Here is a 13,171-nt window from a genome sequence, read left to right on the forward strand (position 1 = left end):
ATTGCACTATCTACACAATACCATCTTCACACACACAGGTGTAGCGGGCTGGACCGGAGAGCCTACTGCCTACCCCCGCGATTGGCCCGCTGGCTGCTGGGGCTTGGCGGCTCGCTCGGGGTGCCCTGGGCTGCAGGATATTTTGGTCTGGTCTGCCTGGCCTTCCTGGGGGTCCCGCTGGAACCAGCTGACGCCGGGGCTTGCCCTGGTGTCATGGTTGGCGCTACCTCCCTGGATCTGTCCTGGGTCGCGGGCGCCAACGTGCCCTCGGGGGGGCGTTCACCGGCCTCCAGGCAGTGGGGTCCGCGCTGCTGGTGGCCTGAAGTCTACGGTGGTGGCTTGGGGTTGTTGCGCTGTGGTGGCTGCTGCGGGGACCGGGCTGTGTGTTGGGAGGGGACCTGATCCTGCTCGTGGGTACGGGGGCCGGGGTGGCGTGTGGGGATGGGGAGCATGCTCCTCGGGGTGGGGCCTGCTGGGGGGGCGGTGCTCTTTCGGGCGTTTGGGTGTCTGCTGCCACTGGTCCTATGCTCTGCCGCATCGCTGTCCCTGTCTTTGCCCATCCCCAGTCTTGCCTTAGGGCTCGTCGGGGATGGTTCTCCGGTACGTGGGCGGAGCGCTGCTGGTTCTGGGGGCGGGGGGGGCTGGCCCTCCCGGTGGATGGTGGGGTCCTTCGGGGGCCTTGCGCTGGTCTTAACTCCTCGGCTCTGGTGCGTGGCCTCCCCGTGACTTGGAGCTATGGCTCTCCCTCACGGGGGTGAGCTGCCCGGTGGATGTCGGCCGGCGCAGTGGAGCGCCTCACCACTCGCCTGCTCGCCCCCTCCGCTTGCTCATGTGCGGGCCTCCTCCCCTCGCCCGCTCCTTTGTCTGCCACACTGCAGTAGCCCTGATGCCGTGGTCGAGGGGAGTCTGGGGGTGCTATGCCTTGGCGGTCCGTACCTCCCTGGGCTCGGGGCCTGGTTGTGGGTCTGGGACCCCTGGGTCCCCCACCCTGTGATGCCCCGGACACCCCACCCGGGGACGTCCACAGCATGTGTGTGTATTGAGTGGATGGGGTGTGCATGTGTCTGAGTTTATTTTATGTATTTATTGTTTTAAATACTTAGATAATTAATGATTAGTTTTATTATAATTATATATATATGTATATATATATGTATATGTGTGGATGTGTATGTGGGTATATGGCCATGTGGATATACGGGGGGGGGGGCTCTGCGGGGGTCTGGCGTAGGGTGTTCCATCTCAACCGCCCGGTCCTCCATGGGGCAGTGTGCCCGGGCCTCTTCTGTCCTGGCCGGGGCGGTCCTATGTCGGTGGTCGGGCCTGGGGTTACCTGGGGCGGGCCGGGTTCTGCTTCCTGGGGGTGTGTGGGGGGCGGGAGGCGGTGCCTCCGGCCGTGGACGGGCTCCCTTCCGGCCGGCAGGGACGCCCCTGTGCCCACGGGTGTGTGGCCTTCGATGCCCTTCTGCCCTAGTAGGGTATGGTCTCCCGCTGTCTCGGGGGTGCGGCTCTCCTCCGGCCTGCTGGCGCCCTGTTGCCGGTTGGGATTGCTCCTCCATGGCCTCTTGCTGGTCTCTTCGGGGAGTTGCTTCGGGGGCGGGTCTTGGGGAGTCGGCCCTGGCTTTGCCCACACCCACGGGGCCGGAGGATCTCTGGCGGTGGGGGCTTGACCTGGCTGCGCGGGGCGGGGTTTGCTGGGTGGTAGAAGGCAGTCTCTCTCCTTTTGTCATTCTCAGTGACAATTACACATTCACACACTCGCATTCACATACACAACACACCTCCATATGGGCACTCACAGCACATGGGTGCTTCTCTATACAATCTACTCTCTTATCCCTGATGTTTATATAGTATTGGTATGCTATTATTACAGTAATAATGATGCCAAGCAATGAGATTTTAATTACTGTAACTGTATGGTTGCAATTGTGTTTACTATCATGGGTCATGTCCTCATTGTTACTATTGCTATTGGTAAGTTGGACTGTTTCATTCCACTGATATCATCTCCAGTGTGACCCTTAGCCATCATTGACATTTAACTGTTCTGTTTGTCACTGTTGTTGTTTTGGGAATTCTTGTTGCTGCTGTTTTTGTCTCTCCCTCTACTGCCCCCCCCCCCCCCCCCCCCCCCCCCCCGACCCCACCTTTCTCTTCTCTCTTCTTCTTTTCTGTTCTTCTTCTTGCTCCGGTCCGGTCGTCCCAAATGGCATAACAAAGACATCAAATAACGGCAAATAAAATTTCATGGTACAGGGAAGTTGTAGCCAACACCTTTCCTGACACAGAGCAAATCTGTCTAGCATGTAAGGGCATTTAGATCAACAATACTATCTGCCCCAATGGCTGGACGGGACAAAAAAAAAAAAAAAAAAAAAAAAAAAAAAAAAAAAAAAGGAAAGAGAACCAGCAGGGAGGTATGCATTCTATTTCCTGCAGCACACACTTTAGCTCCATGAAATGTTCCACTGTCAGAAGTCTGGATTTTTGGAAATTGGATGTGGAGAAAAAGCATACATTTTTTTCAACTGGATTATATCAGGAAGGAAAATGTTGAACCAGTAGGTCTTCGTCTGCGTGTCAGCTTGTTCCAAAACTGTTTTTTTTTGACAAGTTACAATTGAAAAGACTTCCATAATTCCATATTTACAACTTGGCATGGAGGATTGAGTGCGGTCGTGTTGCCGTGGCGACGTGTCAGTCAGTTGACCAGGCTGCCTGGCAAACTCGTAGTTGGCAAGCATGCACACTCAAGCATGCACACAGAGAGGGTCTCAAACACACACACACATTCTGTTGTCATGTTGGCATCGTGCTTGTCTGCCTGGCACAGTCGCAAACACACACACACACAAACACACACCTACACATACACACAAAGCCATACGCACACTGTAAACAAAAAGGCAATTTTTCAGGTTGTATATGTTCCCTCTTGAGCTCCATGTCATGAACAGGCGGTCACAGGTGAAAGTGATGGATGCCTCTTGATGACCATCCCCCCACTCATGTACCGCTGTCAAATAGGGCGATGTGTGTCAGTGTTACCTACTTTGTCATGCCTGTAGATATAATGACCTCGATGACAACCCCCCCCCCCCCCACATACATACTGTATTAATGCTGATGAGGCAGTCACCAGAGTCCAGCACAAAGCCGTGCAGCTGAATAACCATCAGGCCAAACTGAATGAAGCTGCTGTGTTTCTTTTGAAATGAGCCACGGCAAGGTCACTGTAATGCTGATGAGCCACGCTGCAAAACACTCAGCTGTCAACTGTAATAAATACACTATTGTTATTGCAACGGTACTGTACTAACAGCACAGGAAAGATATACGGAAAAATGGAATTCACACCATAAATTGTATTTTATCTACATATTTAGAATACTTGACCATGAAAAATATCATTAAAGGTTTGAATTAATTAAGCATGATGTAATATGTATGATATAATATTAGCATGCTAACATGCTAATTTTCATGAAATGTGCAAAAAATCCTAGTATGCTCACGTTGCATGCTAGCAATGCTAACATGCTGATGTTAGCATGCTAACACCTAGCATAAAAATGCCTACCTATGAAGATGGTTAAAATGTTACTATGGTAATTTTAGCATGCTAGCAATGCGAAAGGTCTAATGTTAGCATGCTCTCAGCTTGCATGATAATGCTAAATCTTCATATGTGCTTACCCATGAAAACGTCTAAAAATGCTATGATGCTAATATTACCATGCTAGCAATGCTAACATGCTCACATTAGCATGATAATACCTAGCGCAATGTACCGAATTAGCATGTTAATGTTAGCATGACTAAATGTCCTAAACAGAAAACACATTTTCTGGGCCTCTTGAAACACAAACTCCTCTCTCAACAGAATAATGACATGATTTGTCTTGATTTTTATCAAAGACATCCCCTTCATTGTTGTCATGTGGCCCACACAAACATGCACAACAGTAAACACACAATCACTTTCATGCTGGCAATGTTTGCTTCAAAGTCAACGGATCAAAACGAAAGATTCACACGGAAACATTAACATGCACAAATCCAAATGAAGTCTGCATGCATGTATGCGTGCATGCATGCATGCATGCGTGTTGTGTACGTGGCATGTCACTGTTGAGAGCCCAGTCTGCCGCTAAACAGCTCCCTGTTGTTTGGCCTGTTATGGCAGACTGCTTCAGAGCGTTCATCTCTTTGGATGGATGCTCCTTTGGAGGATTCTATCCTCTCGCTTTCAGGATCATACCATGTTTGTGAGTCAGTTTACTGTCAGGTACATTTATGTATGCGTGTATTTGTCAGTGAGTTGTACAATGATGTACAGTGGGAAGCGGGGGTGTCCTGACTTTTTCCAGTGAGGGCCACATACTGAAAAATGAAAGGATGAATGGGCCACCATATTTTTAAAATATTTTTTTTCCTCAAAATAATATGACATTATTCTCTTATAATTAAATTTTTTTGTTAATATTTTGACTTTATTTTGGTAAAATAAGTGATGATTTTTTTTGTTTTCTTGTTTAATTCTATTTTTAGAATTTCCTTTTATTGATATGATGACAAGCACACACCCATCCTTGCCCATTTATCACTGCTTTTGCACGACTGCACATATTCATGTCATTTCACAAGCGAACACATACTGCATGTATGCGCATCACAGGGGAGCGCCTAACCCCAACAAACCAAGCTGTTATCCTTTCTCCTCATTCAGCAATAACTCCTTCCTCCATCCCATTGTCACATCAGGGATTTCCAGTGTTCCCAAAATGTTTCCGCCGTCATGGTCCAGCAGCTGTCACTTAGCAGCAGACGCATCGCTTTATTTCTCCATCCATCCAAGCACCTCTCCAGGGACACAGATGAGGGAGCAGTGTGTGTGTGTGTGTGTGGGTGTGTGTGTGGCTACAGGCGGGGGAAGGGAGGACAGCAGGTTAATGAATTAGTAATTAGGATTGACATCACGTCTGCAATGGGTTTCCCCCAAACTATCTCTACAACGTCTGGTCAGCTGTGTCTCTTTGTCATCTTCACCCCCCCGCCTCTCCATCTCTTGCACAACTGTATCCTCTCCACTTGCCCCCTACCTGCTTCTCTCTCTAACCTTCTCTTCCCCTTGTCTTCAAACACACACACACACATACACACACACACACACATACACACACACATATACACACCCCTCTTTTGTTCTTTCCACATCCCCCTCATGACTTTATTTGCCCTCTTCGGCCTAATACCCTCCTTTCTTTTCACCCCCGCTTTATTCTGTCTCCCTCTCATGTGCTATTGATCATTAGATATCCCTCGATTGGCTGAGCGTCTAAATCCATGCAGACTTTACTATAAAGCCGGAGACTAAGGGCTGTGTTCTACATCCCAGAAGGAAACATTAGAAAATGCTGGCAGAAGGTCAGAACGCCTGGTTTGTACACCACCGCTTTTCTTCTCTCCATGGCCTTGAAATTCTCTGACAAGAAGCCACACCAAAAAGACTCTTGGACATTTTGGAATTGAACTTAGACTTAAAAGTAAAAATACGCCTCAAAAGTCTGTGCCAAGACAAGGAGGTACATTGGTTATGATCTGGGACCTCCAGTGAATGGCCATAAACTGCATGGAATCCATCCATGCATCCATGCATCCATTTTCTATGCCGCTTATCCTCACTTGGGTGGCCAGGTATGATGGAGCTTATGGCAGCTGTCTTTGGGCGAGAGGCTGGGTACACCCTGGAGTAGTTCAGCCTAACCACCGTTTGCTGCTTGGACGCATTTCACTGCCGCACACAACTTTCCGTGGGCAGAATCCAGAAACTACGGATTAAAAACATCTCCTCGGCACACTGCTCAGCTATGACGGTCCAAAGTCAGTGGCGGAGCTACCTCTCTGCCCCCCCCCCCCCCCCACATGTAGACAATTCAACTTATTGCTGCTTCTATGTGAGTAATGGCCCTGGGCTGTCAACCCACTGGGGTGAGGTTGACAATAGTTGACTGGCATTGCTTCTGATTTACATTCCATACACATTTACACTTGTATGGCTGTTTCAAATTGTAATTAAAATAATATTTGTAATGTGAACTGATGTGACTTTCAAATGAATGCGATTCCTATTTTACCGGATTTCATTGAAAGCCGCACATTGTGTTACCTCGTTATTGTGAGCCTCGTCAAGGACGGCGGCAGACAGCTAATAGGAAATGTATACATGAATGACATTGTACCATTTGACTGACACAATATGGCCGCATCATCACAGCTCAGGGCCTATACACCAATTGCATGTTGACAGCACAATCTGGCTATGTTTGAACCTATCACCCACCTGCTGATGGGGGGGGGGGGGATCAATTTCTCATTTTGTAAGGAATGACTATGTCCACAAGGGAAAAAGTGCACATATGATAAATCAGTATATCTGAAATGTTGTCAGCTGACCCTGAGTGCTATTTGTCTTTGTTCTGCAGTCTGCATAATTGATTGTCTGTGTTGCAGCTGTTTAATGAGACGTATTTCCCGTTTGGGTAAGCTTTATTTAAATGACAGCGGCAAGATGTAGTGACACTGCTCATGACAGAAAAACAAGCAAGCAGTGAATCCACCACGCAGAAGACCAACAGTCATGAGAAAAAGCTATTTAAATTGCCGTCCACACATACAAGGTCAAAGGTTACAGTGCTGCAGTGATAAAAATCAGATTGACATGGTACTTTATAGGAGCAGTTCCGTCATTCGTCAGGAAATTAGTTTGAATACAACAGTGAAACATTTATCATTCCTGACATCTGCTTGGCCACAAATCAGATTTAAATTGCTTGATTTATTTTCCTTGCAATTGGCTGAGATTGTATGAAATCAGGCCATTCCATAGGTCTTGTTTTCCTTGCTAGACGTCAATGCCCTATCTAAACTAAACCTTCCAGATGAAGCTTTTGGCCTGGATTGCAATAGCCACGTTTACATGGACCCAAATATTCCAATTCCATTCGGAATTCTAACCTTTGTATACCTTTGTATACACCTCATTCCGAAAGAAAAGTGCCAATCCGAATGAATATATAATGGGATTCCCAGGGTGGAATATTCCTTTCCCCAATCCGATTGAGGTATCTTGTACCCGCTCAATCGGAAATTGTGCGTTCTTTCAGCGCATGCTCAGCTGTGACGTAACACGCAGACGTCGCTCAGGTTTTGAAAATGGCGGCGAGCAGTCATCACCGGATGACAGTGGAAAGTTTGTTTTTGATACAAACTTTAAAGCTTTAAACAAAGCGTAGCAACTGTCCCAACAATCGTGGTAATCGCACTCGATGAATCACGTGATGTTGTTTATGTTTTACTCCGCATGCCCCATTGACTATTCCGTTTGATTATAGTGGTGAATATAGACAAGAGATTGGAATATTCCTTTCCATGTATACACTGTTTTCTAGTACGTCATTCGGAAAGATTCCATTCGGAAAGAGGAAAATCTCCGCATGTAAACGTGGCTATTGTTGTATTGTTGACAAATCATAAAACAAAGTATAATGTTCTTGGAGACAGGAGGGCTAAATAATTTGAGTGACAGCCAATAGTAGTTTTTGTTTTTGTTTAGTTCTTAACTTGACATGTCTAATGACTTCATTTGCTTCCAACAATTGTGTGTACTTAAATGGAATAAGAGAAATTGGCAAACCTTTTGCCAATTTAGAGTCTCCAGTTTACCTAACATGCATATTTTTGGAATATGGGAGGAAACCGGAGTAGCTGGAGAAAACCCACACATGACGAGAACATGCAAACTGCACACAGAGATGCCCAAACAGACGTTCGAACCCCCGGTCTCCTGACTGTGTGGCCAACCACTAATCCACATAATGTCTGTGCTTTGACTATTTGAACTTTGCTTTCTTGGTGTCGGACTGACTCTAAAATTTCCAGTATCGCCCCCCCTCCCCCTTCCCCTTAGTGGATATGACATCTGTGGTACTTTAGACCTTGGACAGAACTATTTGACTGGCGGTAAATCATCTGCATGCTGTGCTTTTCAGGCCACTTCTTCAACCCCCCCCCCCAAATCAAGACTCTTGTGATGTCAAATCAATAGACCAGCACAGAGCTCACTCAGTCTTACATCTGCTTTCTCCAACACACTGACATGTTTTAATGTATTCCAGCTTGTCATCAGTGGGCTACTACTTGGTGCTACAGTCCCCCCCCCCTGCAGGTCCATTGCAGGCTCCTATCAACAGGGCCAGGACGGGCGTCCTGTTCTCACGGAGCTTCGGAGCATCCCAGCCGCCCACTCAAACCCTCTTTTGGGGCATCTCGTGGAGGCGGGGACGGTCGTCCATCCGTCCATTCACCGTCGTCCTGGAAGTCCTCCGAAGAGACGCCAGGGGAAAAGAGAGAGAGAAAGGGGAGGGAGAAACCAAGCCGTCTGCTCGTCTTATTACCCGGCGTGGATGTACGGAGGCAGAGCGGGGAAGAGGAGCCATTCAGGCACCGATTTTACCGGTGAGTGAGGAAATCTTCACCTTCTTGGGGTTAACATGCGGTTATGTTAAATGCTAGCTTACTTATATGTTATTTCTCACGGTATCCTCGGTATAAAGACATTCCTGCTTTGACGTTTGACGTGTTGTTTTTTCTTGCTAATCTAAAAAAAGGCTACCGGGTTAGAGCTGCAGTGCTTAGCTAATACAGTGAGCGTATCGGGAAATTAGATGCTAAATTTGTGTTTGTGTTATTTTTTCGCTTCATCCTCCACGGATAAGTACATTTTTGAAACGTTATCAAGGGTCTATTTTGGAGGAAAAGAAAAAACACCAGCCTCAATTGAGCTTGAACCATGTCTCCCAGCCATCTTGTTGTCATGGTTACTGGCTCGAGGAGGCTGGGAGGACATCGCTCTCTTTCTCTCTCTCTCTCTCTTTCTCTCTCTCTCTCTCTCTCTCTCTCTCTCTCTCACACACACACACACACACACACTGGGCAAGGAGACAATGAGCCCTGTCTATTTAGTTAGTGTCCTTTAAAGTGTATTGGGGGACGCTTTGGCAAACGGTGCAAGTACATGCGATGCTAACAGATGAGATCAGGTTAAGACAATTTGCAACATGAAGGGTGCTTTCACACTTGTAGTCCAGTACTCCAACAATCATACTTGGTGGTCACTTCAGTGCAATCGGGTTCCTGTTCACACTGGTAGATTGTCAGAAGACCAAATAATGTTACTAGATAAGCATTTAATAAAGGTGCACGTCAACATTGCCCAATGACCTCACCCATCCAAAACATGACGTCTTCCGGGTAACATGCACTCGGAAGACTTTCCTTTCCTGATTTCATGGCAGTTGTGATATATTCAATAGCATTGCATCAGCTTTTTTGTAATCTTAACTCCAAAAAGCACCGAATATCAGCAAATCTAATTAACCTATCCTGCCCAAGATATTCCACATCAGATTTTAGATGTCTGCAGATGTTTTCTTCCAAATTCCAACAGAAGTTGCAGTATTGTTTTAGGTGTTAGATGTGATAATCAACAAAACAAAAATAAATAGATCACAAAAAGGTTGCTCTGTTGTTCAGAAGTTACAAACATTGTATTCTTTGCCGTCGAAAAGTGCTAGTCAATCAAAACCGACTTGCATGTGCTTAACTGAGAGCCTTATTCGATGTTTTGACAAAAATACAGAGAAAAAAAAAACCCAACCACACTCAAGACAACATAAAATATGTTTGGACTACAAGTGTGAAAGCACCATAATTATCACCCGCATATACGCACAGATATATTATGTTAATTATAGACATTTGCATGTCTAGTCAAGATTCCTTGTAATTCACTCCCTGGATACGACAGTACTCCCCACAGTATTCATCTAGAAGTCAAGGTGTTAGCTCCAGCAGCTGCATCAGACTGAGCTGTCTCACACTTTGCTGCCACAAATGATCTTCCAACAGCAACGCTGCAGACGCCCCTTATTTCCTCCTTAATTACAAATACATTTTAGATAACTGGGGAAGGTGCTTTTCTGTTCCAGTGTGAATGGGCCCCGGTGAGGATGCGTTCTGGCTAGCTGTCATATTTCATGAGATGTAAACCTATTTCCATATACACAATGGCCTATTATGTCTAAATCTGTGTAAGAGAGCTCCTCTGCTTTGCTAATAATCCATCCTTCTCGCAGGTGTGGCATATAAACATGCATGATATTGTCCAAGTGGGTCTTACTCTGGCCACAATAAAAGGCCGCTGCACAATGTGCTTGGCTGAAATTCATTTACTGCAGAACCAATTAATTGCGATAAACAAGGGACGACTGTACATCCACCAGGACTTCCACATCGAGAATATTTACCTCCAAGACTGTCTGAGGCCAAACTAAAATATTTCCTTGGTTGAATGTCTTCCCAGAAGAGCAGCTGCAGCAGCTGCGTGCTATGTATTGATATGTCTGGCTATTGTTTGAGTAAATGCAAGCAAATGCCTGACCTTGACATCCTAGTAGTGACATAACGGGGTGATTTGGGGGAACTGTTCCGCTCCACTGGAGTCTCCATGCTGCCTTCACTTCACTTCACACACTGTGGATTCTTTCCAACTCTGTGTTTCCCTGACTTCCTGTCCCAGACTGACAACCAGGAAATGATTTCTTCCCCATCTGTTTGCATCTGTATACTTATGACACACCATTACATTTTTAAAAGGTGATGCAAAAGCTTTGCAGTGTGGGTGCAGTGGCAGTGCTGAATCCTGCCAGCATGCTGTGATCAGGGTCAGTGGGTCATTTTTACTATGAGACCGAGTGTATTTTTCTGAGCGTGTGTCTCTGATAGATAGAAGAGGAGGAGAAGGGGGGGGGGGGGCATGCATGTCACATCTTATTGTCATTGTTCATCGCATCAGCTTCAGCTTCATGCATATTGCATTAGCTGCGTTTAAGATAGTGACTGATTGTTTTGAAATGCTGGTCTTTGTTGTGTTTGAGACTTTCAGTTCCTGATTGAGTCATCTTAAGCTATGCCTGTGACTGCATCACTTCATTTTCCGATACTACAATTGAAATCATTTGGTATCAGAGGTGATAAAATATATTTTTAATTACTCTCACCAAATATAAGTATGGTTCCTCTGCATTGTTATGCTTAGCTATTAACGTCAAGTCATTATCAACGTGCACTTGCTTGATGAGATATACAGTTATCTCTCAATGGCTCAAATGAATCACAGCTGGATGGATCTGACATGTGAAGGTCAGTTTAGAGGTCGTAGTGTATGAACATGCCTTCAGACAATCCAGATGAGGCTTTTGTTTTTGTTAATTTTAACAAAGTGCTTAAAGTACCATTGTAACATTAAATGTGTATAAAATATAAATTATAAATTACTTTATAATAAAGGCAAAGATAAAATCAGACAATTCATACACTGATTGATTGTAGTATTGAAGTGGATTGTGTTCAATTTGACAGCCAGTAAGCGAGTCTGTTTAATTCCTGCTTGATTGCATCAGTTGCCTCTTTGGGATCTTTGACAGATCCCAATCATTCTTATCTGAAGAGCCTCCCAGGAGACTTTTGACTGTGTGTCAAAAGAATCAATACATTTCACCGTGTGCACATTAGATGGTATGTGTGTGTGTGTGTGTGTGTGTGTGTGTGTGTCCATAAGCGAGAAAGAAATACAAAAAGTGAGGAATATATAAAAAGGCACAAGAGACGGCTATCATGCTGACTGGTGGTTTGGTGGTTTACGTATCTGAGTGCTTGTGTGGGTGTGTGTTCGTGATTGACAGGTGGTCAGATTGCAATTAAAACAAATTGATGTGGTTTAAGAGCTATGGTGTTCTGCTGACAAAGTCAAAATTGCAATAGTCTCCCTGAGTTGATGTTTAAAGACGGACACGCGCATACATACTATACACACGCTCCTTGCGGTATGTGTATCTGCTCCCCCACTGTTCTCTTTTTCGAAGACCCATTTTCCTCAATTAGTGCAAAATGAGAGTCTGACAGCGTATTTAAACTGTGAGGAAACATAATGCAGAGCAGATGAAGACGAGTGTAGGGAAGAGAAACGGAACACTGAGCGAGACAGAGAGAATTCCCACTTTCCATGTCTGGTTTCATAACCCTTCACTGTTTCCATTTATGGAAGGATTTGACTGTTTTGCTTGAGTATGTGTTCACATTTAACTGTGTGTGATATGTGCAAATGCATGCTTAAGTAGTTGCAGAAATGGAATTTAATAGAATATGTGCAGTACTGTAATTGCACGAGCTCTATGTGGACTCATTATTATCGGTAATGAAGGCAAGTGGGCTTGTTAGTTATTTTGAGAGCAATCAAAATGCAAAGTCAGTTTCTTATAATGCATATTGCTTTGAGTGTTGCAATGCATTCAGTTAACTGAAATGCAAAACGTGACTGAAATATGCTGTCAAGTCTGCAGATGGAATAAATTGACAGCGCTTGGTAAACAGATAATGTTTGCAATTACTACGCCCCCCTGAAGGAAATGTGTCAGCCAATCGAAGCTCACATTTTTAGAAAGAATCTGTTGAGGGATCATTCAAAGCGTCCTTTGAGATCATCACACAGCAGTGAGAGGGATTAGAAGACACCAGCAGACACACACAGTGCCTGCCTGTGAAAACGTCAGACAATATTTTAATAACGTTTCCTTTCATCACATCACATTTGCAACAAAAACAGCTCTTCATTTCAAACCAAAGCTATAGCTTCTTCCCGAGTATGTCTCTTTGTCATAGTAGTTTTGTGTTTACGTGTCAGTCCAAGTGGAGAAAGTCTAAAATGGGAGACATGCCCAGAGCGAATTTGCATCACTTTTTGGCTTCTGCATAATTTGCATCATCCTTTTGCAGAGGAGAGGAAACATCAAGTGGACCAGAGACATCGTCATGTTCGGGGATTAAGCCAAAAATTCTAAATCTTCCACAGTTTTATCAAATCTGTCTGCAATGAGTAAAGCTTTCTATTCTCCCATTAAGATTACAATAGCAGTCAAACAGTGTATTAATAACTAGTACCAGTAATAGTGAATTTTACCTAAAATAACGGCTTCAAAATAGGCTGCACGGCGCACGAGTGGTTAGCACGCAGACCTCACAGCGAGGAGACCAGGGTTCAATTCTACCC

General features: G+C 45.2%; 1 protein-coding gene across 1 annotated transcript in view; it reads left to right on the forward strand.

The window, feature by feature from the left end:
* The window catches only part of psd2 (pleckstrin and Sec7 domain containing 2), a 40,942-nt gene that overhangs the window by 10,149 nt on the left and 17,622 nt on the right, over positions 1–13,171 (forward strand). The window contains exon 2 of the mRNA XM_058062856.1: positions 8,181–8,520. Coding sequence (XP_057918839.1) covers positions 8,181–8,520 — 340 coding nt within the window. The remainder of the gene's footprint in view (positions 1–8,180; positions 8,521–13,171) is intronic.

This window comes from Doryrhamphus excisus, chromosome 23, assembly GCF_030265055.1.
Source record: "Doryrhamphus excisus isolate RoL2022-K1 chromosome 23, RoL_Dexc_1.0, whole genome shotgun sequence".
Taxonomy (NCBI): domain Eukaryota; kingdom Metazoa; phylum Chordata; class Actinopteri; order Syngnathiformes; family Syngnathidae; genus Doryrhamphus; species Doryrhamphus excisus.